This window comes from Cervus canadensis, chromosome X, assembly GCF_019320065.1.
Source record: "Cervus canadensis isolate Bull #8, Minnesota chromosome X, ASM1932006v1, whole genome shotgun sequence".
NCBI lineage: Eukaryota > Metazoa > Chordata > Mammalia > Artiodactyla > Cervidae > Cervus > Cervus canadensis.
In genome coordinates this window covers 103,224,540-103,247,368 of record NC_057419.1, presented here as the reverse complement: position 1 = coordinate 103,247,368, position 22,829 = coordinate 103,224,540, and the positions used below count along the sequence as shown (strand labels likewise).

Genomic DNA, 22,829 nt, shown 5'->3' with positions numbered 1-22,829 from the left:
ATAATAAGTACATTATACAAACACTGAAGCCACCTTTAAAAATAGTCTAAATAAAATATCTGCATTTATGAAATACTCCTCCAATATAGTGCAGTAAGTTGAGTGAAAACCAATTTATGAGTTGATGTTTTCACCCAGTAAAATCATACTGTCCCGATTTAAGAGAAATATCTTACCTAGGTTGATTCAGAGCTTCCCTGCTGGCTCAGACAGTAAAGAATCCACCCGCAACATGGGAGACCTGGGTTTGATCCCTGGGTTGGGAAGATCCCCTGGAGGAGAGCATGTCAACCCACTCTAGTATTCTTGCCTGGAAAGATCCATGGACAGAGAAGCCTGGCGGGCTACAGTCCATGGGGTCGCAAAGAGTCAGATATGACTGAGAGACTAAGCACAGCACAGGTTGATTCACATCTTTCAACAGTGATTAAATATTAATACTTATAAAATGTACATACCTTATTCTCAAAAAAGAAAAACTATAAGCTTATAAAATATGAAGTACTTTTAGCCAATTTATTTCTTCTCCTATGTAATTAGAAATGAACATCCATCCCACTTATGCACTAGCAAAAAGACTGTCATCTCATTGTTAGACTGTTTTTAGTAGGCATAGCAACCCACTCCAGTATTCTTGCCTGGAGGATCCCATGGACAGAGGAGCCTGGCAGGCTACAGTCAATGGGGTCACAAAGAGTCAGACATGACTGAAGCAACTTAGCATGCACGCACAGTAATAGATTCATCTCTTGCAGATTTAAATGAAAATGTTGAGACAGACAGGGAACCTTGAGAGGTCCCACAATCCTTCTCCCTTTGGACAAAATCATACACTTACAGCTGATAAAAATTGTTCTACCTTTTTGTTATTCAAAATTAGTGATTTGAATCTGAAAGCTAATTTTAGTATCTGGCATAAACTCCAGATACTAATTTAGATATAAAATAACAGAAGCCCAGCATTAGAAAGGACCTTACAGATGATCTAGCCCAGTCTCTTCTATGATTTAAAATCTTTTCTTGTATGATTTTCATTCCTGGAAAGTGGTCTTTGAACAATACCAATAGTGAGGATCTCAGCACACAGGAAGTTCATCAGCTCTCTGACCAGAGCCTGACAGTTGTCACTCTTCTTGAGTGTGTGATGTCCAGGACTGAACATGGTATTCTAGATGCAGTTCATCCTGGGGAGGAGAGTCACTCTGGGCCTGGCATGATTGAGGAACAACTTGTTTAGAGTATAACAACAAAGTAGGCTTATCTCTCACATGACTAAAATGTTTGGGAAATGAGTATCCAGGCCAACCAGTAATGTATTAAATTTGTGACCTTGCACAAGTTACTCCAATCCTTTATTTCTTAATTTTAAAACTGGAGGTTGTAAAACCAATTTTGAGGTTTGTTGTGAAGATTAGAAATAATGTGTATAAAGCAAGATACTTGGCCCAAATAGGTGACTAATGAATGGTAGGTGTTATTATTTTTACCTGAGCTTCAGGAATTCTCAATCTTTAAAGAAGAGGAATATAATAAGAATATACCAGGAGGTAATAATATAACCATTATGTTGTTTTTTGCTGATGTTGAAATGCTTTAGAGTGATGGTAAAACATCACTTAACTACTTTTCTAAGTCTGTAGTTGTTGATAATATTGGAGATTGAACTGATTTTATGCTGACCTTAAGCCATACTGTAGAGGTTTTCTTTTTGAATAAAAATCTGATATCTGCCTGTTAAGTTGTCATTTGTTTCTCATATAAAGCAGGGTGTTTAAAAAAATCAGCTATTTGAGCTTGTGAATCTTACAGATTCAGTTATGTATGAACTTACTGTAGTTGCATGAATCGTGGTATTCATGCCATAAATTATTGCCTATTCAGAATTAGAGTTGTAACTTAAGGCCAAAAGGAAGAATCTTAAAACATATTGCAGTGCCAGTATGGTTAAGTGTTGACAGAAACTAGGTCGATGCCAATAATATTACTCTATTTTCTAGCAGTAAATGCTGTGAATTTTACTTACATTTTCATTGATGAATTCAGTACATTTCTGTAACTTAGTAAAATTGAGTTAAGAGGGAGGTGGGAGGGGGGATTTGGATGGGGAACACATATAAATCCATGACTGATTCATGTCAGTGTATGGCAGAAACCACTACAATATTGTAAAGTAATTAGCCTCCAACTAATAAAAATAAATGAAAAAAAAGAGGGTATCTGTGGTATTCTTTTAACAAGGCGTTAGTTTTAAAGATGGAGAAGGAAATGACAACCCACTCCAGTATTCTTGCCTGGAGAATCCCAGGGACGGGGGAGCCTGGTGGGCTGCCGTCTCTGGGGTCGCACAGAGTAGGACACAACTGAAGTGACTTAGCAGCAGTTTTTTTTTTTTTTTTTTTCCAGTGGGTTTTGTCATACATTGATATGAATCAGCCATGGATTTACATGTATGGGCATTTGGCCCATTCTAGCTATTTAACACCTTCTGTGTTATATTTGTATTACTACTGCTCAACTTATGTTTAAAGTCATTTTAAAACTACCTTACCAATGATCTGTTAACAATTTATGTTTTTCTGTAGTTCATCTAGAATTGGAAATGTGATGTTGAGTAACTTTGTGATAGCTTTTAGTTTTACTTTTATTTTTTCAGTGTTCATTACTATTCGTATATGTCATTCACTCTTTTCTTTAAATGTACAAGCTTGTTTGTTTTTTCTTTGTTTTTATCCTGCATAATTATTTAATTTAGGGGAAGTGCTTATGCTGAAATCTCTTTCTTGCATTTTGTTTCTAAAAGCATGTGTTCCAGTGGAGGGTCAGGTGCTAAAGCCTTGCAAGCAGGGGCAAGATCTTAAGAAGGATGAATGTTTGAAATACAAATGCTGTTACTCTTCACTCAAGACCACTACGGTTAGCTGTTTTGCCCCGCTGAGAGACAGTAAGTTAATCCTTTTACATTTATTATATTCCTGTTTTTTTAAAATTGAATAAACAGGTCACAATGGCATATGTTTACAGTTGGATCTCTTAGCTTAACCCTTAAAGGAGGCTCCCAGCCCTAGAGCAATACTGCCATCTGTAGAAAGGCCTGGAGACCTCTATTCATGAGCTGTTTCTGCTTCGTCCTTAGGTGTGACTATGGCGGGTTTTTGTTGTTGTTTTTTTTGTTTTAATTTTTTGGCCAAGTGTCATGTGGGATCTTAGTTCCCAACCAGGGATCAAATCTGCACACCCTGCATTGGAAGCATGGAGTCTTAACCACTGGTGCCTACATGCTCAGTTGCTCAGTCAGTTGTGTCTGACCTTTTGCGATCCCATGGACTGTAGCCCACCAGGATCCTCTGTCCATGGGATTTTCCCGGCAAGAATACTGGAGTGGGTAGCCATTTCCTCCTCCAGGGATCTTCCCTACCCAGGATCCAACTCGCATCTCCTGCTTTACAGGTAGATTCTTTACTGCTGATCCAACGGGGAAGCCCCTTAATCACTGGACCACCAGGGAAGTCATAACTGTTGCAGTTTGAGATTGTTTTAGTCACTATCTTCTCCCATAGATTCCAGGCTTTACAAGATATAACCATCAATGTGCCTGGGAGAAAATACCAGTCAGGCATGCTTTAGCTTACTTTCTCTTCCCACCATCTCTTCCTGAGTAGAATTCTTCTCATTTATCTTTTTCTGCAGCATCTCAGTATGTAACAGTAAATTGAATGTTTCTTGTTAAGTCTGTTTATCAGGTTCTTTCTTTGTCATTTTGTTTTTGAATTAGGTTCTTCTCTTAAGATTTTTTTTTTCTTTACAATGTTTTGAGCACCAGACCATCTGCTTTTGCTCCTTCATTTGGATAGTGGGGACATACTACCAGTTGGTCCCTTGATAGACATATTTGATTGATATGATTAAGCACTAACAAATGCTGCTAAAAGGATGCATGCAAAACAGTGTCTTAGGTTAATATAGGCCCCATTCAATTGTTGAGCATCTAGTATTAATGATGGAAACCTAAACTCGATTGTGAATGTAGTATTACAGTTTTAACAGTGTCACATGGTGTTATAATTCATTCATTGATTTAGTCTTTATATTATGTGTGAAGAAACATTTGATTTTTGTAGAGGGAAAATTTGAACCGTGACTTAAAATCCCCCAAACATATTAGAATGCATTTCCAAATGAATATAAGAATAAAATATACTTAATCACCTGCAAATTCTTGATTTTTCATTTAATGTTTTATATTTAGAAGTAAACATTTAAGAAACCATTCCTTTCTCAAGTTAGCTATTCATAAGTTGATTCACTCCCTGAGTATTCTAGAGTATATAACATATAGCCAAGGAAAAAACATGCCTAGGTCACAGGAAGAAATATATATAGTCTGAATAGTAGTAATCAAGTATATTAACAGAAACAGGATTGTTTTGTTAAGGCTTCCTTTGGAGTTGTTGTTCAGTTGCTAAATCATGTCCATTGGAGAGAACACACAAACTGAACCTTTAGTTGTATTTCTAGAACATTTCATAAACTCCTGCTGCTTATAGAGTACCAATGATATTTACCTGCCATGTAAGAATATCTCCTTATTTTGCTTTATTAACTAATAGGTTTTTTATAAAGACTTTATGAAAGAGCTCAGATTTGCTTCTCTTGCTTAAGTCATAAAAGTAACAGGATATAATTAAACCACCAGAGCCTACGCAGATGTTCCGGATGTTTGGGTTTGGTGCGATGAGCATGATCTTCCTGGGATGTCTGCCCATTTATTGCTGCTCTCTCTGCTGGAGGAGGTAGGCAAACAACTTTTATTTGCCAGTTGCTGAGTATACTTGAGAATTCCTGTGTAGACACATTCATTCATAGCTTTGAAAGTACAGGGATTACGTATCGGTCCCTTTTGCTGAAGAGGAGGTAGCTTGGGAAAAAGTTAAGTTACCAGAATATTTCTTCATGCATGCTATTTTTATTTTCCACCCATTGAAGACATCCTCTTGCATGTCCTAGTTTGTACATTCCCTCATAAAACAAAGTCCCAATTGAAAGGAAAAATAAATAAGTGAGCTAAGGGTATGTGGAGTAGAGGTGGTTAACTGCAAATCAGAAGGATTCCCAGAAGCGCTACTCTCCATCTAGTAGATGGTCATCTACTATTGGGTTTGAAAGCCTTGATCTGACTTCAAGCCAATTCGTATCAGATTTCTTATCAAAATCCCAGTGGGATGTTGGCATGATGCTTGTAAGTTTTGTTTTTTTTTTTAAAATAGCTTCCCGCCTACTGAGACAGAGTGTGTGTACAGGTAGAGAGCAGGGCCAGGACTAAGATGGAGTGAGTGAGGCGCTCACTGTCAGGTTTGTGCAAGTGCAGGGTTGGCACTAGCACAACCCTGAGAACAAGTACCTATTAAATTTTCTGATAAAGTGCCTGTTGAAGATTAAGCATCGTTTATGTTTTTATTCAAGTTAGATTTCACTGGAAGATTTAGACTATACATGTTACCTTATTTTGCATAAAGATTGTGTCTTTTTCTTTTCTGTACCTTTTTCTTGAGTCTGGTGAATCTGTCATATTCCTCATTGTATTTTCAATTTATAGCAAAGTGCCTCAGATACAGTGGATGCTTAATATATTTTTGTTGAGTAAATGAGTACTTGAACAAATAAAGGAATACAGTGGATGGAGATGGCTAGCCTGGAAGGCAGTTCTGTATTGATTTAAACCTTCTCATTGCTTTCATAACTTTCTCAGACCACTTTGAAGACACTGTTGGATCACAGCCTTTCTTTAAGCTTTTCCAGTTTGCATATGACTGTCAATTCTTTTCTCAGTTTTTACTTAGTTTCCTATACTGAGTGAGTTATCTGTCTTCCTAGGCTTATTTCTTCTGTTTCTTTTCACAGGTGAATGGGAATAGGAGTAGAATTCTTGACCCTTTCATCTTCCCTTCAAAGCTTGTGTTCATGTAAAAGGAAACCCATGAGTAAAACTGAAATATTATTTCTTAGAAATAGGTGGCTAGGATTCAGTTCAGTTCAGTTCAGTCACACAGTCGTGTCCGACTCTTTGTGACCCCATGGACTGCAGTACACCAGGCCTCCCTGTCCATTACCAACTCCCGGAGTTTACCCAAACTCATGTCCATTGAGTCGGTGATGACATCCAACCATCCCATCCTCTGTTGTCCCCTGCTTCTTCTGCCTTCAATCTTTCCCAACATCAGGGTCTTTTCAAATGAGTCAGTTCTTCCCATCAGGTGGCCAAAGTATTGCAGTTTCAGCTTCAGCATCAGTCCTTCCAATGAACACTCAGGACCAATCTCCTTTAGGATGGCCTGGTTGGATCGCCTTGCAGTCCAAGGGACTCTCAAGAGTCTTCTCCAATACCAAAGTTCAGAAGCATCAATTCTCGGTGCTCAGCTTTCTTTAGAGTCCAACTCTCACATCCATACATGACTACTGGAAAAACCATAGCCTTGACTAGACAGACCTTTGTTGGCAAAGTAATGTCTCTGATCTTTAATATACTCTCTAGGTTGGTCATAACTTTTCTTCCAAGGAGTAAGTATCTTTTATTTTCATGGCCGCAGTCAACATCTGCAGTGATTTGGGAGCCCCCAAAAATAAAATCTATCACTGTTTCCCCATCTATTTTCCATGAAGTGATGGGACCAGATGCCATGATCTTAGTTTTCTGAATGTTGAGCTTTAAGCCAACATTTTCATTCTCCTCTTTCACTTTCATCAAGAGGCTCTTTAGTTCTTCACTTTCTGCCATAAGGGTGGTGTCATCTGCGTATCTGAGGTTATTGATACTTTCCCCGGCAATCATGATTCCAGCTTGTGCTTCATCCAGCCCAGCGTTTCTCATGATTTACTCTGCATAGAAGTTAAATAAGCAGGGTGACAATATACAGCCTTGATGTACTCCTTTTCCTATTTGGAACCAGTTTGTTGTTCCATGTCCAGTTCTAACTGTTGCTTCCTGACCTTCGTACAGATTTCTCAGGAGGCAGGTCAGGTGGTCTGGTATGCCCATCTCTTTCAGAATTTTCCACAGTTTATTGTGATCCACACAGTTAAAGACTTTGGCATAGTCAATGAAGCAGAAGTAGATGTTTTTCTGGAACACTCTTGCTTTTTTGATGATCCAACGGATGTTGGCAATTTGATCTCTGGTTCCTCTGCCTTTTCTAAAACCAGCCTGAACATCTGGAAATTCACTGTTCACGTATTGTTGAAGCCTGACTTGGAGAAGTTTGAGCATTACTTTATTAGCATGTTGAGATAAGTGCAATTGTGTAGTAGTTTGAGCATTCTTTGACATTGCTTTTCTTTGGGATTGGAATGAAAACTGACCTTTTCCAGTCCTGTGGCCACTGCTGAGTTTTCCAAATTTGCTGGCATATTGAGTGCAGCACTTTTACAGAAACATCTGTTAGAATTTAAAATAGCTCAATTGGAATTCCATCACCTCCACTAGCTTTGTTCATAGTGATGCTTCTTAAGGCCCACTTGACTTTGCATTCCAGGATGTCTGGCTCTAGGTGAGTGATCACACCATCGTGATTATCTGGTTTGTGAAGATCTTTTTTGTACAGTTCTTCTGTGTATTCTTGCCACCTCTTCTTATTATCTTCTGCTTCTGTTAGGTCCATACCATTTCTGTCCTTTACTGAGCCCATCTTTGCATGAAATGTTCCCTTGGTATCTCTTAATTTTCTTGAAGAGATCTCTAGTCTTTCCCATTCTATTGTTTTCCTCTATTTCTTTGCACAGATCACTGAGGAGGGCTTTCTTATCTCTCCTTGCTCTTCTTTGGAACTCTGCATTCAAATGGATATATCTTTCATTTTCTCCTTTGTTCTTCCCTTCTCTTCTTTTCACAATGATTTGTAAGGCCTCCTCAGAGAGCTGTTTTGGTTTTTCTCATTTCCTTTTCTTGTGGATGGTCTTGATCCCTGTCTCCTGTACAATGTCATGAACCTCTGTCCATAGTTCACCAGGCACTCTATTAGATCTAGTCCCTTAAGTATTATTTCCCACTTCCACTGTATAATTGTAAGGGATTGATTTAGATCATAGCTGAATGGTCTAGTGGTTTTCCCCACTTTCTTCAATTTAAGTCTGAATTTGGCAATAAGGAGTTCATGATCTGAGCCACAGTCAGCTTCCTGTCTTGTTTTTGCTTCCCTGTCTTGTTTTTGTCTTGTTTTGCAAAGATAGAGCCTCTCCATCTTTGACTGCAAAGAATATAATCAATCTGATTTCGGTGTTGGCCATCTGGTGATGTCCATGTGTAGAGTCTTCTCTTCTGTTGTTTGAAGAGGGTGTTTCCTATGACCAGTACATTCTCTTGGCAAAACTCTATTAGCCTTTGCCCTGCTTCATTCTGTAATCCAAGGCCAAATTTGTGTTGCTACAGGTGTTTCTTGACTTCCTACTTTTGCATTCCAGTCCCCTCTAATGAAAATGACATCTTTTTTGGGTGTGTGTTCTAAAAGGTCTTGCAGGTCTTCACAGAACCATTCACCTTCAGCTTCTTCAGCATTACTGGTTGGGGCATAGACTTGGATTACCCTGTTATTGAGTGGTTTGCCTTGGAAATGAGCAGATCATTCTGTTGTTTTTGAGATTGCATCCAAGTACTGCATTTTAGACTCTTTTGTTGACTGTGTTGGCTACTCCATTTCTCCTAAGGGATTCTTGACCACAGTAGTAGATATAATGGTCATCTGAGTTAAATTCACCCATTCCAGTCCATTGTAGTTCGCTGATTCCTAAGATGTCAACGTTCACTCTTGCCATCTCCTCTTTGACCAGTTCCAATTTGCCTTGATTCATGCACTTAACATTCCAGGTTCCTATGCAATATTGCTCTTGCAGCATTAGACCTAGGATTATGCCAAGCAATTTAGAGTGTCTGATATATTCTGCCTTGTATAATGCCTCTGTTATGGCCCCTCCTAGTGTTCCTCTGCCAAGGTATGGGGACGTTAAAGTACACTGGATTTTTCTCTAAAATGAATTCCAGAGGATTATCCCTTGATAGGAATATATTTTCTTCTTTTTACATAATAAACAAACTGCTTGAGAGACTTAACCAATGTGAATAGTATATATATCTTGAACACCATAAACTTGGCTTACTATGATTTATTTATTTACTTACTTATTTTACTATCTTGTGTAATAGTAGTAGGTACCTTCAGTCATCCTGAGCTGTTCGTTGCAGCCTCAGAGCAGGTATCAGTTTCAGCTTGCTGCTTAGCTAAAGTTTTAGGAACAATGGATGGCTGAGGGTGGATGGAGCACTGGCAGCTTTTCCTGGTAAGCTGATTTTAGAGGCAAGGGCAATCATGTGTTAGACTAAAGATCCTATCCTTGATACCAAACAAGGAGTTTAAATGAAGGCCAAAGTCTGCTAAATCTTCCTTTTGGGTGGTAAGTTGTCTTTTTTGAGCTATCCCATTAACTCACTTTCTGTTTTCCATCTCAAAGAAGATTCCCCCTCTCGAAGGGAATGGCTACCCACTCCAGTATTCTTGCCTGGAGAATCCCATGGACAGAGAAGGCTGGCAGGCTACAGTCCATGGGGTCTCAAAGAGTCAGACATGACTTAGCAACTAAGAAACCACCAGCAACCTAAGGAGAGCTATGCTGTACTTAGTAACTCAGTCGTGTCCAACTCTTTATGACCCCATGGACTGTAGCCGGCCAGGCTCCTCAGTCTGTGATGACTCTCCAGGCAAGAATACTGGAGTGGGTTGCCATGCTCTCCTCCAGGGTATCTTCCCAACCCAGGGATTGAACCTAGGTCTCCTGCATTGAAGGTGGATTCTTACCATCTGGGCCACCAGGGAAGCCCCAACCTAAGGAGCTAACAACCTGCAAGTGTTGGAGGGATGAAAAATGGGAAATAATATGAGGAGAGGAGAAATGAAAGCAGTTTATGTAAAGAGGATAGTCACTTTCCAAAGACAAGTGCATTTCATTTTTAATGCCTAATTCATGCTTTCTACAATTGACCATATTCAGTCACTGCTTATGCTAGATATTAGGATACAAAAATGTCTTAAGAGGTGGATTTTCATTTTGAGGAACTTAAATATACCTTAAAATACATCCCAAGCATGACATACATAAGGTGGAATATAATTAAGGATTAAAATGAGTGGTGACAGTGAGTTGTAAAAGTTCTGAGGCACTGGGGATCAGGTTGAATGGAAGAGAGCAGGTGGGCTCCATGGTGGAGATGCTATTTGAACTAAATTTCTGAAGGGAGAACAAAATTTGGGTTAGGTGGGAAGGGGGCTCTCCCACAGAATTCATTACATTCACATATAGTCTTCCTAATAATATAGACCCCTTAAATGCCTATCATTTCTTAGCAAGAGTGGCTGAACTTTGCCCCTTTAATAATTTATAACTGAATCTGTGGTTTACTTATTCTGTGTGTGTAGTTTACTTCTACTTGACTTGAATTCAAATGTAAACAGAGAAGCTAGTTTGAACTGTTTCACATATACAATAGGGAGCAGAGAATATTAGTGAAAAGCTTTCTAAGAATTTGCTAGTGATAGCCTTATTAAACTTATATATAAGATGCATTTTGAAATTCATTATGTCCTCAAGGTTTTGTAAGATCTATTTTTATTCTCATTAATAGGGATCAGAAGCCTCATCAGGTTTAAGTGTCACTGGTAGACTTAAGACTTACACAGAGATGAAAAGCAAAAATATCAGGTGGATGGGACAAAAGGAAGCAGGTGGGGGCTCTAGGGTGAGAAAGAAGACAAGTAGCTGAATTATTTCTGTTACAGTTGTAGAGTGCCAAGAACAGTAGTTTCAAGTGCAAATTTAGCTTCTAATATTTACCTGTTTTTATATAAAGTTTAATCTGTATGTATATGCCAGTTAAACATCTGTGTATTATATAGGGATATGATACTTGAGTATATACGTAGCTTTGGCAAGGGGAAAGATTCAAACACTGTAATGCAATGACTGTTCAAATCAGATGAAGTGTATTTTCATGTTCTTTTTCTTCCTATCAGATTGAATTTGTAACCTCATATTAAGAAAATTCAGAACTCAGTGTGAAAATGACAAGACTCTGTTTCTTCCAACTAATAAAACCGTGTTTTTTAAGATTGTAGATCATCTGATAAACAGATGATGTAAATAGCACATCCCCCATACTCTTTCAATGTTGCTGCTTGCCAGATGGCTGCTACTGAGAATTTCTACATTTAGACAAATCCTGCTGAGTGATTCTCTGTATTATAGTGTGGTTTTCATTATGTAGACAGTCTTATTACCACTTACTTTCATAGAATGGGAGGTAAAGAATCAGGAATAAATATGCCAAAAGTTGCCTAAAAACATGACCCATTGAATTTTAAAAATGAGCATTTACATTTTCAAATCCCCATGTTTGTTTGTCTCATTATACTGTACAATATAATTAGTAATGTTATTTTGAAAAGGTTTATGCAGTAATTAGCCAACTGCTGAAAGGTTTGAAGTTCCTAGCATTATAGACATATGAATTCAAAGAAAGGAAATAGAGTCTATAAAAGTATTGCTGGGCTGGGCTCTAAGAACTTTTATAAAATATGGTCAGATGAAAATGTGAGCAACTGGAACCCTTCTCAAACATGAGTCACTATAGATTTGAAATTCACATAACACCAATTCTTATTGGACCCCATTCAAGGTAATTTAGTTATTGAAATAATAAGAGAACCTCATTATATGCAGATTATATGTCTGAGGTGTTCCTATTGCAAGGACTCCAAGGGTGGCATTTTATAAAATTCTGGGATATTAGGTACTATTAAAAGGAAGAATTTGTTGCCAAGTAACTAATAACCTCATTGCAAAATGCAGTGACATTTTCTGAATTTCAATCTGACTTGACATTTTTATCACATAAGTACACTATTGACTGTTCGCTTTTTGAAAGTTTCCTTCCTTGGATTTCGTTGTTCCTCTTCCCATTCTGATACTCCTCAGTTTGGTTTTCTTTGTTTTCCTAACTGTGGTTGTCTCCCAAAGCCTTACTCTCATCTATCAGAAAATATTACAAGTATGTAGCAGAAAGAGTATTTTAAAAGATCTTTGTTCTAGTTCTGTCTTTACTACCAGTTTTATAGTGAGCTTAACTTCTTTTGATGTTGTTTTTCTCATAATATTAGAGTAGAAAATTGAGTTAGAAGTCCTTTCTGAACATAGTGTTCTGGGTTTCTCTGCATAAATGACTCATACATACTGAAATCACCTCTACCTGTTTTGTATTTCTAACTGCATTTAATGCAGTGTGTGCAAAACTAGAGTTCTTTTTCTCCCAAATCATCTCCCCTTGACACCTGTTCATTTCTATCAGTGATTTCTTTAGTCTCTCAGGCTAGAATCCTTGAAATCATCTGTGACTATTTACTTTCCTTTATCTTTAATATGTAATTCTATTCTTTTAGACTCATTGTCATTTTTTTTGTTTCCTTTGGAATGAATTTGGGATTCACTTCTTCTCATATTTTATAGTCACAGCTTAGTCCAGCTCTAGTCCTCTTGTCACCTGCTGTCTTAACAAGTAAGCGGTTTCCTGAGGTGCAAAAGAAGGGCAAAATGTGTTAGTCTTCCAGTGCTTTCATAGCAAAATGCCAGTTGGCTTAAACAATAGGCATTTATTTTCTCATGGTTCTGTAGGCTAGAAGTCAATGATCAAGATGCCAGCTGATTTGGTTTCTGGTGAGGGCTCTCCTCCTGGCTTGCAGATGGCCACCTTCTCTTTGTGTGCTCACATGGCCTTTCCATGATGTGTGAGAGTAAGACGAGCAGGTAGTCTGGTTTTTAGTAAAACAAAAATTTATTGTTTTTATACTGAAATTAATTTTACTGATCAGCACCCCATCTTTATGACCTGATTGAGCCTTAATTATTCCCTAGAGTTACTGTCTTCAGATGCAACTATACTGGGAGCTAGGGCTTCAACATGAATTTTAGGAACACAAACATTCAGTCTGTAACAGGAGGCTAGCTGGCATTCAAATGCAAATGCAGGATTGGAAACTGAGGAGAACATTGAGATGATGCATCCAATCCAAATAATTTATACAAGAGAGACAATAACTGGGATGGGGCTGCAAGTGGAGTTTGGAAGATGGCTAGGAGTTGGGTCCTGGAGAACTTTCCTGGCATTTCAATAGGAAAGTATGGCTGTGCCTTTCACATGGAGGGAGTGAGAGTGAGTAAGGATGCTTGCCAAGCTAATTTGGACATGTACATGGATTCCTCATCTACTCTCCTTCTAATTCACCCAGTTACATCCAGCCAGGCTTATCTCCCTAAAACAGCATTATTTCATCTCATTATATCATTCAAGAACTTAAAATTTGGGGAATACCGGAAGAGGAAAATGGCGACCACCTTAGTAGCTGCTGGGGAGCCAGGCCGGCACTATCCTGGGGGCCTGAGGACATTGCCTCCGACTGGGAAAACCGGGAAGTTTCCACAGGGACCACTGTCATGGCCGTGCAATTTGCTGAGGGCGTGGTTCTATGAACTGACTCCAGATCAACCACTGGGTCATACATCGCCAGTCGAGTGACTGACAAGCTGACCCCTATTTGTGACCGTGTTTTCTGACCCCTATTCATGACTATATTTTCTGCTGCCACTCAGGCTCAGCAGCTGATACCCAGGCAATAGCTGATGGAATCATTTATCAGCTTGGTTTCCTCAGCATTGAGCTGAATGAGCCTCTGCTGGTACACACGGCAGCCACCCTCTTTAAGGAAATATGTTACTGATACCAAGAAGACCTAATGGCAGAAATCATCATTGCCAGCTGGGACCCCCAAGAAGGGGGGCAGGTGTACTCAGTGTCCATGGGGAGTATGATGGTATAACAGTCCTTTGCCACTGGGGGCTCTGGGAACTCCTATATCTATGGCTGTGTCAATGCTACCTACCGGGAAGGCATGACCAAGGAAGAATGCCTGCAGTTCACTGCCAATGCTCTCACTTTGGACATGGAGCAGGACGGCTCCAGTGGAGGGGTGATCCACCTGGCAGCCATTGAGGAATCAGGGATGGAGTGGCAGGTACTTCTGGGAGACCAGATTCCCAAATTCACCAATGCCACTTTACCATCTCTCTGAATCCTGAGATTCTAAGATACAATAAGACATGCCCCATACTGCTGCAAAATTCAATAAACAGTTTGTCAGTGAGAAAAAAAAAAGAAAATTCATTCAAGAATATCTTGATTCCAGGCCTTCTGTTGGGTGCTATGAAGGGCAAAAAGGTGAATCAGATCATGCTTTGTGCTTTCAAGGGTCACATAGTTTAATAAAAATATATAAAAGTATCCAAGATAGAAAGTCACACTCGATAAAAAAGGTGCAGTTCAGTTCAGTTGCTCAGTCATGTCCGACCCTTTGTGACCCCATGGACTGCAGCACGCCAGGCCTCCCTGTCCATCACCAACACCTGGAACTTACTCCAACTCATGTCAGTCAAGTCAGTGATGCCATCCCACCATCTTATCCTCTGTCGTCCCCTTCTCCTCCCACCTTCAATCTTTCCCAGCACCAGGGTCTTTCAAATGAGTCAGTTCTTCACATCAGGTGGCCAAAGTATTGGAGCTTCAGCTTCAGCATCAGTCCTTCCAATGAATATTCAGGACTGATTTCCTTTAAAATAGACTGGTTGGATCTCCTTGCTGTCTAAGGGACTCTCAAGAGTCTTCTCCAACACCACAGTTCAAAAGGATCAATTCTTCACCACTCAGCTTTCTATATAATCCAGCTCTCACATCCATACATGACTACTGGAAAAACCATAACTAGACAGACCTTTGTTGGCAAAGTAATGTCTCTGCTCTTTAATATGCTGTCTAGGTTGGTCATAACATTTCTTCCGAGGAGCAAGCATCTTTTATTTTCATGGCTGCAGTCACCATCTGCAGTGATTTGGGAGCCCCCCAAAATAAAGTCTGTCACTGTTTCCACTGTTTCCCCATCTATTTGCTATGAAGTGATGGGAACAGATGCCATGATCTTAGTTTTCTGAATGTTGAGCCTTAAGCCAACATTTTCACTCTGCTCTTTCTCTTTCATCAAGAGGTGCATTAGTTCTTCTTCGCTCTCTGCCATATGAATGGTGTCATCTGCGTATCTGATGTTATTGATATTTCTCCCAGCAATCTTGATTCCAGCTTGTGCTCCATCCAGCCCAGCGTTTCTCATGATTCACTCTGCACAGAAGTTAAATAAGCAGCGTGACAATATACAGCCTTGATGTACTCCTTTCCCGATTTGGAACCAGTCTGCTATTCTATGTCCAGTTCTACATACAGATTTCTCAAGAGGCAGGTCAGGTGGTCTGGTATTCCCATCTCTTTCAGAATTTTCCACAGTTGATTGTGATCCACACAGTCAAAGGCTTTGGCATAGTCAATAAAGCAGAAGTAAATGTTTTTCTGGAACTCTCTTGCTTTTTTGATGATCCAGCAGATGTTGGCAATTTGATCTCTGGTTCCTCTGCCTTTTCTAAATCCAGCTTGATCATCTGGAAGTTCATGGTTAATATACTGTTGAAGCCTGGCTTGGAGAATTTTGAACATTACTAGCATGTGAGATGAATGCAATTGTGCAGTAGTTTGAGCATTCTTTGACATTGCCTTTCTTTGGGATTGGAATGAAAACTGACCTTTTCCAGTCCTGTGGTCAGTGCTGAGTTTTTCAAGATTGCTGGCATATTGGGTACAGCACTTTCACAGCATCATCTTTTAGGATTTTAAATAGCTCAACTGGAATTCCATCACCTCCACTAGCTTTGTTCATAGTGATGCTTCCTAAGGCCCACTTGACTTCACATTCCAGGATGTCTGGCTCTTGGTGAGTGATCACACCATCATGATTATCTGGGTCGTGAAGATCTTTTTTGTACAGTTCTTCTGTGTATTCTTGCCACCTCTTCTTATTATCTTCTGCTTCTGTTAGGTCCATACCATTTCTGTCCTTTATTGAGCCCATCTTTGCATGAAATGTTTGCTTGGTGTCTCTTAATTTTCTTGAAGAGATCTCTAGTCTTTCCCATTCTGTTGTTTTCCTCTATTTCTTTGCATGGATCACTGAGGATGGCTTTCTTATCTCTCCTTGCTATTCTTTGGAACTCTGCATTCAAATGGGGATATCTTTCCCTTTCTCCTTTGCTTTTTGCTTCTCTCCTTTTCACAGCGAAGGCCTCCTCAGAGAGCCGTTTTGGTTTTTCTCATTTCCTTTTCTTGTGGATGGTCTTGATCCCTGTCTCCTGTACAGTGTCACAAACCTCCATCCATAGTTCATCAGTCACTCTGTCTATCAGATCTAGTCCCTTAAATCTATTTCTGACTTCCATTGTATAATTGTAAGGATTTTGATTTAGGTCATAGCTGAATGGTCTAGTGGTTTCCCTACTTTCTTCAATTCAAGTCTGAATTTGGCAATAAGGAGTTCATGATCTGAGCCATAGTCAGCTCCCGGTCTTGTTTTTGCTGACTGTATAGAGCTTCTCCATCTTTGGCTGCAAAGAATATAATCAATCTGATTTTGGTGTTGGCCATCTGGTGATGTCCACATGTAGAGTCTTCTCTTGTGTTGTTGGAAGAGGGTATTTGCTATGACCAGTGTGTTCTCTTGACCAAACTCTTACTAGCCTTAGCCCTGCTTCATTCTGTACTCCAAGGCCAAATTTGCCTGTTACTCCAGCTTTCTCTTAACTTCTTACTTTTGCATTCCAGTCCCCTATAATGAAAATGACATCTTTTTTGGGTGTTAATTCTAAAAGGTCTTGTAGGTCTTCATATAATCATTCAGCTTCTTCAGCATTACTGGTCAAGTCATAGACTTGGATTACTGTGATATTGAATGGTTTGCTCTGGAAATGAACAGAGATCATTCTGTCATTTTTGAGATTACATCCAAGTACTGCATTTTTGACTCTTTTGTTGACTATGATGTGGCTACTCCATTTCTCCTAAGGGATTCTTGCCCACTGTAGTAGATATAATGGTCATCTGAGTTAAATTCGCCCATTCCAGTCCATTTTAGTTCGCTGATGTCGACGTTCACTCTTGCCGTCTCCTGTTTGACCAGTTCCAATTTGCCTTGATCCATGGACCTAACATTCCAGGTTCCTATGCAATATTGCTCTTTACAGCATTGGACCTTGCTTCCATCACCAGTCATAGTCACAACTGGGTGTTGTTTTTGCTTTGGCTCCATCTCTTCATTCTTTCTGGAATTAGTTCTCCACTGATCTCCAGTAGCATATTGGGCACCTACCGACCTGGGGAGTTCATCCTTCAGTGTCCTATCTTTTTGTCTTTTCATACTGTTCATGGGGTTCTCAAGGCAACATTACTGAAGTGGTTTGCCTTTCCCTTCTCCAGTGAATCACATTTTGTCAGAACTCTCCACCATGACCTGTCTGTCTTGGGTGGCCCTACACAACATGGCTCTTAGTTTCATTGAGTTAGACAAGGCTGTGGTCCATGTGATCAGATTGGTTAGTTTTCTGTGACTGTGGTTTTAATTCTGTCTGCCCTCTGATGGAGAAGGATAAGAGGCTTATGGAAGCTTCGGAGAGACTGACTGAGGGGGAAATTGGATCTTGTTCTGATGGGCAGGACCATGTTCAGTAAATCTTTAATCCAATTTTCTGTTGGTGAGTGGGGCTGTTTTCCTTCCCTATTATTTGACCTGAGGCCAAACTACGGTGGAGGTAATGAAGATAATGTAGACCTCCTTCAAAAGGTCCCATGCACACACTGCTACACTCAGTGCCCCCACCATTGCAGCAGGCCACCGCCAACCCACGCCTCCGCCGGAGACTCCCAAACACTCACAGGCAAGTCTGGGTTAGTCTCTTGTGGGGTCACTGCTCTTTGCTCCTAGGTCCTGGTGTGCACAAGGTTCTATTTGTGCCCTCCAAGAGTATGTTTCCCCAGTCCTGTGTAAGTTCTGGTGGTTCTATGGTGGGGTTAATAGCGACTTCCTCCAAGAGTGCTTATGCCATACCCAGGTCTACTGCACCCAGAGCCCCTATCCCTGCAGCAGTCCACTTCTGACCCGTACCGCCTCAGTAGACACTCAACACAGTTCTGTCTCAGTCTCTTTGGGATCTCTGGGTCCCAATTTCACCCCTCCTTCCGTCTTACTGGGGCTTCTCTGCCCTAGGACATGGGGTGTCTCCTCACAGTAAAGGGTTATGTTACCAAATAGCCTTTTCCTTATAACCCACCATTGTTATTTATTATGTTATCACTGTTCAGAAATAAAGTTTCACTTTGAACTTTTAATATTACAGCAAATGGGCTTTTCTTTTACGAAGAAGATTCAACAGATCTTTAAAGCGTTTGAAGAAACACAGAAAGAAACCAAAGAGGGATACTGAAATGTTGGAGACAGCAGTGGATGAGGAAGGATACGGTGACGAAAAGGACCAGGAGACTACAGGTAATGACAAGGATTTAAGGTTAAAGTATTTGATATTTGATTTTTGTTGTCCTCATCTTGGTTCAGTTGATGCTTATTTTTTTATCCTGCAAATGTTTGGACCACAGGAGTATCAGTTTCTGAAATAATATCACTATTACCATTTGGATGGAAAGAAGGTGGACAAGAAATGTGCTAGGTTGTTTGGGTACCATATTATTTGGTATATGTAGTTCAGCCCTTCAGGGAAACAAATAAATAGAATCTGCTTGCCCTAATTCTGAAGCTCCATAATAGACACCCTTGCTAAGTAATAGTGGCCATGGTCCTCCATGTTGTGTTGACTACATGACATATGCAGGGAAAAATAGCATAGCCTCAGGAATCTGACAAATCTTGGATCAAATCCTAGATCCTAGCTAATCCTAATTCCAGCTTCCTGCTCCCCAAAGATACACAATGTAGTATTAGAAAAGGCTCAGAGAGGGGATCCCAGAATCACACACCAGGGACTACCTGGGCCTCACTTCATTTGTGCAGGCTTACAGATCCCGTTCCCCCCCCTCCCCCGAGCCTTGGCCTGGATTCCCTCCTTCCAAAATAATTGTGAAGGATCAAGTAAGAAAAAAGTGGTTTGTGGGAAAAGGAGTGTTCTTCAAGGAGTAGAGGACTGGATTGAAAGTCAGGAGACTCGGGCCATTAACTAGTGTTTCCATGGGCAAGTAACCGTTCAGGTCCTTGATACCATTAGCTGAGATATTTGTGTGTATATGTGTGTGTGTGCGCGTGTGTGTATAGCTGAAGCAATATAACATATGTGAAAATGCTTTGAAAATTGCAGTGCATTGCTCAAATGTAAGGTGTTAATTTCTAGCCTCAGTTATGGAGAAGGGGAAGAGTGGAATACTAGACCATTAAACTGAGTGTCAGGAGATTCTGGCTTTAGTCCCAGCTTTCCTGTTATTTACAGTGGGAGCTTGGGTAAGTCCTTTAACCTTTGCTCAGTTGATTAAACTGCAGAATAGAGATTTGGACTACATGAATAAGAAAAGTGACTTACATCAGAAAAAACAAAATAAAATCCTTATAACAAGGTATTATATGTATATATGTAATTGATATATTATTTCTATAAGATAATACATAAGTATATACAATAATAATATATGTATATTATTACACATACCTATATATTAGTTTGTATAACTTTAATGCAGTACACGCATGCATATATATATGCACATACATACGACATTATAAGTAGACTAACAAAACTTGATTTCTGTGGGCAGTTCTCCAGGGCATGGGATTTAACTTTGTTATTCAGAAATTGTCATTGTAATGGTATTTGTTGTAGTATATCAATATTTTGTCTGTATGCCTCACTGTAATAAGATGATATATTGGCAAACTGAAAATAAGCTAATTGTAGCATTCAGTATATAGTTGGAGAACTTTGTTTCAGTCAGTTCCTTGTATAACAAAGTATGATGTATGTATACTAGTTTTGAAGTTGTTTTAACTCTGCTTTACTTTTCTCCTGTAGCGTTATTTTCCCGTTGAGAAGAACTCGTACCTTTCAAGAGCAGAGGAGGCTGTCCCAGTCATCTAAACCTGGTGGAACATTTCAGAAGGATAAAAACTTTTGTTGTGTTTATTTTCAGATAAAAAATAAAGTTGTCTGCATCAAACTGTAATCCGAATTCTTATTAGAAGTAGCTTCTATAGAATTAAAAAAACCATATGAAAAGTACTGCTTGCATTTCAGGTCCTGGACAGTGATGGATTTTTGCAACTTGGGTTTTGTTATCAGCATATATACTTCTGTTGGTGTTAAATAAGACAGAGATATCACGCTGTTATTCACCTTCAAGCAAAGTGATGGAAAAAAACAGTGATCAAATTTCACTGTATATGACACTTTGTTTTGAGGGAAAGAGGTAAAAGTATTTTATATTAGTGTTCTTTGTAGTTTATAATTTATAACATTTTTTCCACCCTGAAAGTAAGACACACTCATTACAGAGAACTTGGTAAAAAGGTTATGTAGAAGAAAGAGGGAAAAAGCAACCATAATCCACCACCCAGAGCTGAACACTGTTACTATATATTTTTTTTTACTTTAAAAAAAAATTATGTCCTGTGACATAGATAAAGTTGAATTTTAAAGAAAGTGATACTTTTTTATGATTTACTTTCCTCTTTGAAATGTCTAGGGCTCAAGTTTGCCCGGGCTTGTTGCTCATTCATTCAACAAACATTGCTTTAGTCCCTGTTAGGGTATGTACTTTGGACATAGTCGTGAGCAAGATAGACTTAGCCTTTCCTTCATGGAGCTCACCATCCAGCTGGGGAGGAAGCCACATAAAGAAGTAATGACAGGGCTATGATTAGAGGAGTACCAAGTTCTATGGAAGCAGTTGGCAGGGGAACTAGCCCAGACTTTAGAAAGAGATACAAAATGAAAGATAAGAGGGCTGAACAGGGTTTGCCATGCAGTCACTGTAGTGGCAGGAATGTTTCAGATATGAAGGCCAAATTTCATGGAGTATTTGAAGCATTGCAAACAGTTTAGGGTGGCAGCGACTTTGACTTAGGTATTAAATCAGAAGAACTTATAACCCACATTAAAGGGTTGGGTTTTATCCTGTGGACCGAAGGGAAACAATGATAGATTTCAAGCAAAAGAATGGTATGGTTAGATCTAATCTTTAGAAGTCAGTCTGACTATTGTGTGGATAATTGGGAGTGAACAACATTGGGGTCAAGGGAACCAGTTACGAGGCTGTTGTATTAATGCGGATGAGAAAATGTCCTGGGCTGGGGTAGTGGCACTTGTGGATAGAGGTAGATTTGAGAGCTGTTGAGTGTGTAGCATCAGTAGGACTTGGTGATTAATGTATGTGTGGCAAGAGTTAGCATGCTGAAAGGAGAGTATGAATTTCAGGTTTCTGAATGATGGGCCAACTGGAGAGATAGTGGTGCTGAGCTGGACCAATGAGAAGGGCAAGTTTGGCAGGAGAAGATGGGTCATTTTTGAATGAACTCTTTTTTAAAAATTTATTTAATTGGAGGCTAATTTACAATATTGTGGTGGTTTTTGCCATACATTGACATGAATCAGCCACGGGTGTGTCTATGGGTCATCCAAGTAGATATGACTAGTAGGCAGTTAGATATATTGTTCTGGAGCACAGGAGAAAGGTCTGGCTGCATATAAAAGTTGAGAGTCATCAATATATAGATGATAATTGAAATCACAATGAAAAATTGATTCTAAATGGAAGGAATAAAGGGAAAAGGGGGGACTAGAATAGAATCCAGAGGAACACCGCAAGCATCCCAAGCATTTTTAAAAAATTAGTTTAGGTATTTTAATTGGAGGATAATTGCTTTACAATATTGTGACAGTTTTTGCCATACATCAACATGAATTGGCCATAGGTATACTTGTGTCCCCGCCCCAATCCTGAACCCCTCTCCCACTTTCCTCCCCACCCTATCCCTCTGGCTTGTCTCAGAGCACCAGCTTTGGGTGCCCTGCTTCATGCATTGAACTGGCACTGGTCATCTGTTTTATATATGGTAATGTATATGTTTCAATGCTACACTCTCAAATCATCCCACCCTTGCCTTCTCCCACTGAGTCCAAAAGTCTCTTCTTTACATCTGTGTCTCCTTTGCTGCCCTGCATGTAGGATCATCATTACTATCTTACTAAATTCCATATATATATATGTGTGTGTGTGTATATATATATGTGTGTGTGTGTTTGTGTGTGTATGCATTAATACACAGTATTTGTGGAGAAGAAAATAGCAACCTACTCTAATATTCATGTCTGGAGAATTCCATGGACAGAGGATCTTGGTGAGCTACAGTCCATGGGCTCTCAGAGTCAGACACGACTGAAGTGACTTAGCACACATGTATACAGTATTTGTCTTTCTCTTTCTGACTGACTTCATTCTGTATAATAGGCTCTAAGTTCATCCACCTCATTAGAACTGACTCAAATGCATTCTGTTTATAGCTGAGTAATATTCCATTGTGTATATGTACTACAACTTCCTTATCCATTCATCTGCCAATGGACATCTAGGTTGCCTCCATGTCCTAGCTATTGTAAATAGTGCTGCAGTGAACATTGGAGTACATGTGTCTCTTTCAGTTCTGGTTTCCTTGGGATTTATAGGATGGTCAGAAGTAGTGTGGCTGTCAGTGGAAACTGAAGAGTAGGAGGATAAGTAGGAGAGAACAATATAATGAAACTCAGCAGGATGGCATGTTTCAGGGAAGAAGTACTCAAGAGTTTCAAAGTTCAGATTCATTTCCACTGGATTTGATAAC

The 22,829-nt window shown here is 39.5% G+C and overlaps 1 protein-coding gene and 1 pseudogene across 1 annotated transcript in view; both read left to right on the top strand.

Annotated features, from left to right (window-relative positions):
• FMR1NB (FMR1 neighbor) overlaps positions 1-20,170 on the top strand; it is a 53,711-nt gene extending 33,541 nt beyond the window's left edge. Inside the window, exons 3-6 of the mRNA XM_043458374.1 lie at positions 2,801-2,941; positions 4,694-4,790; positions 18,352-18,500; positions 20,026-20,170. Coding sequence (XP_043314309.1) covers positions 2,801-2,941; positions 4,694-4,790; positions 18,352-18,500; positions 20,026-20,042 — 404 coding nt within the window. The 3' untranslated portion in view covers positions 20,043-20,170. The remainder of the gene's footprint in view (positions 1-2,800; positions 2,942-4,693; positions 4,791-18,351; positions 18,501-20,025) is intronic.
• Positions 13,415-14,159, top strand: LOC122434725 (annotated as a pseudogene).
• Positions 20,171-22,829: the final 2,659 nt, after the last annotated feature.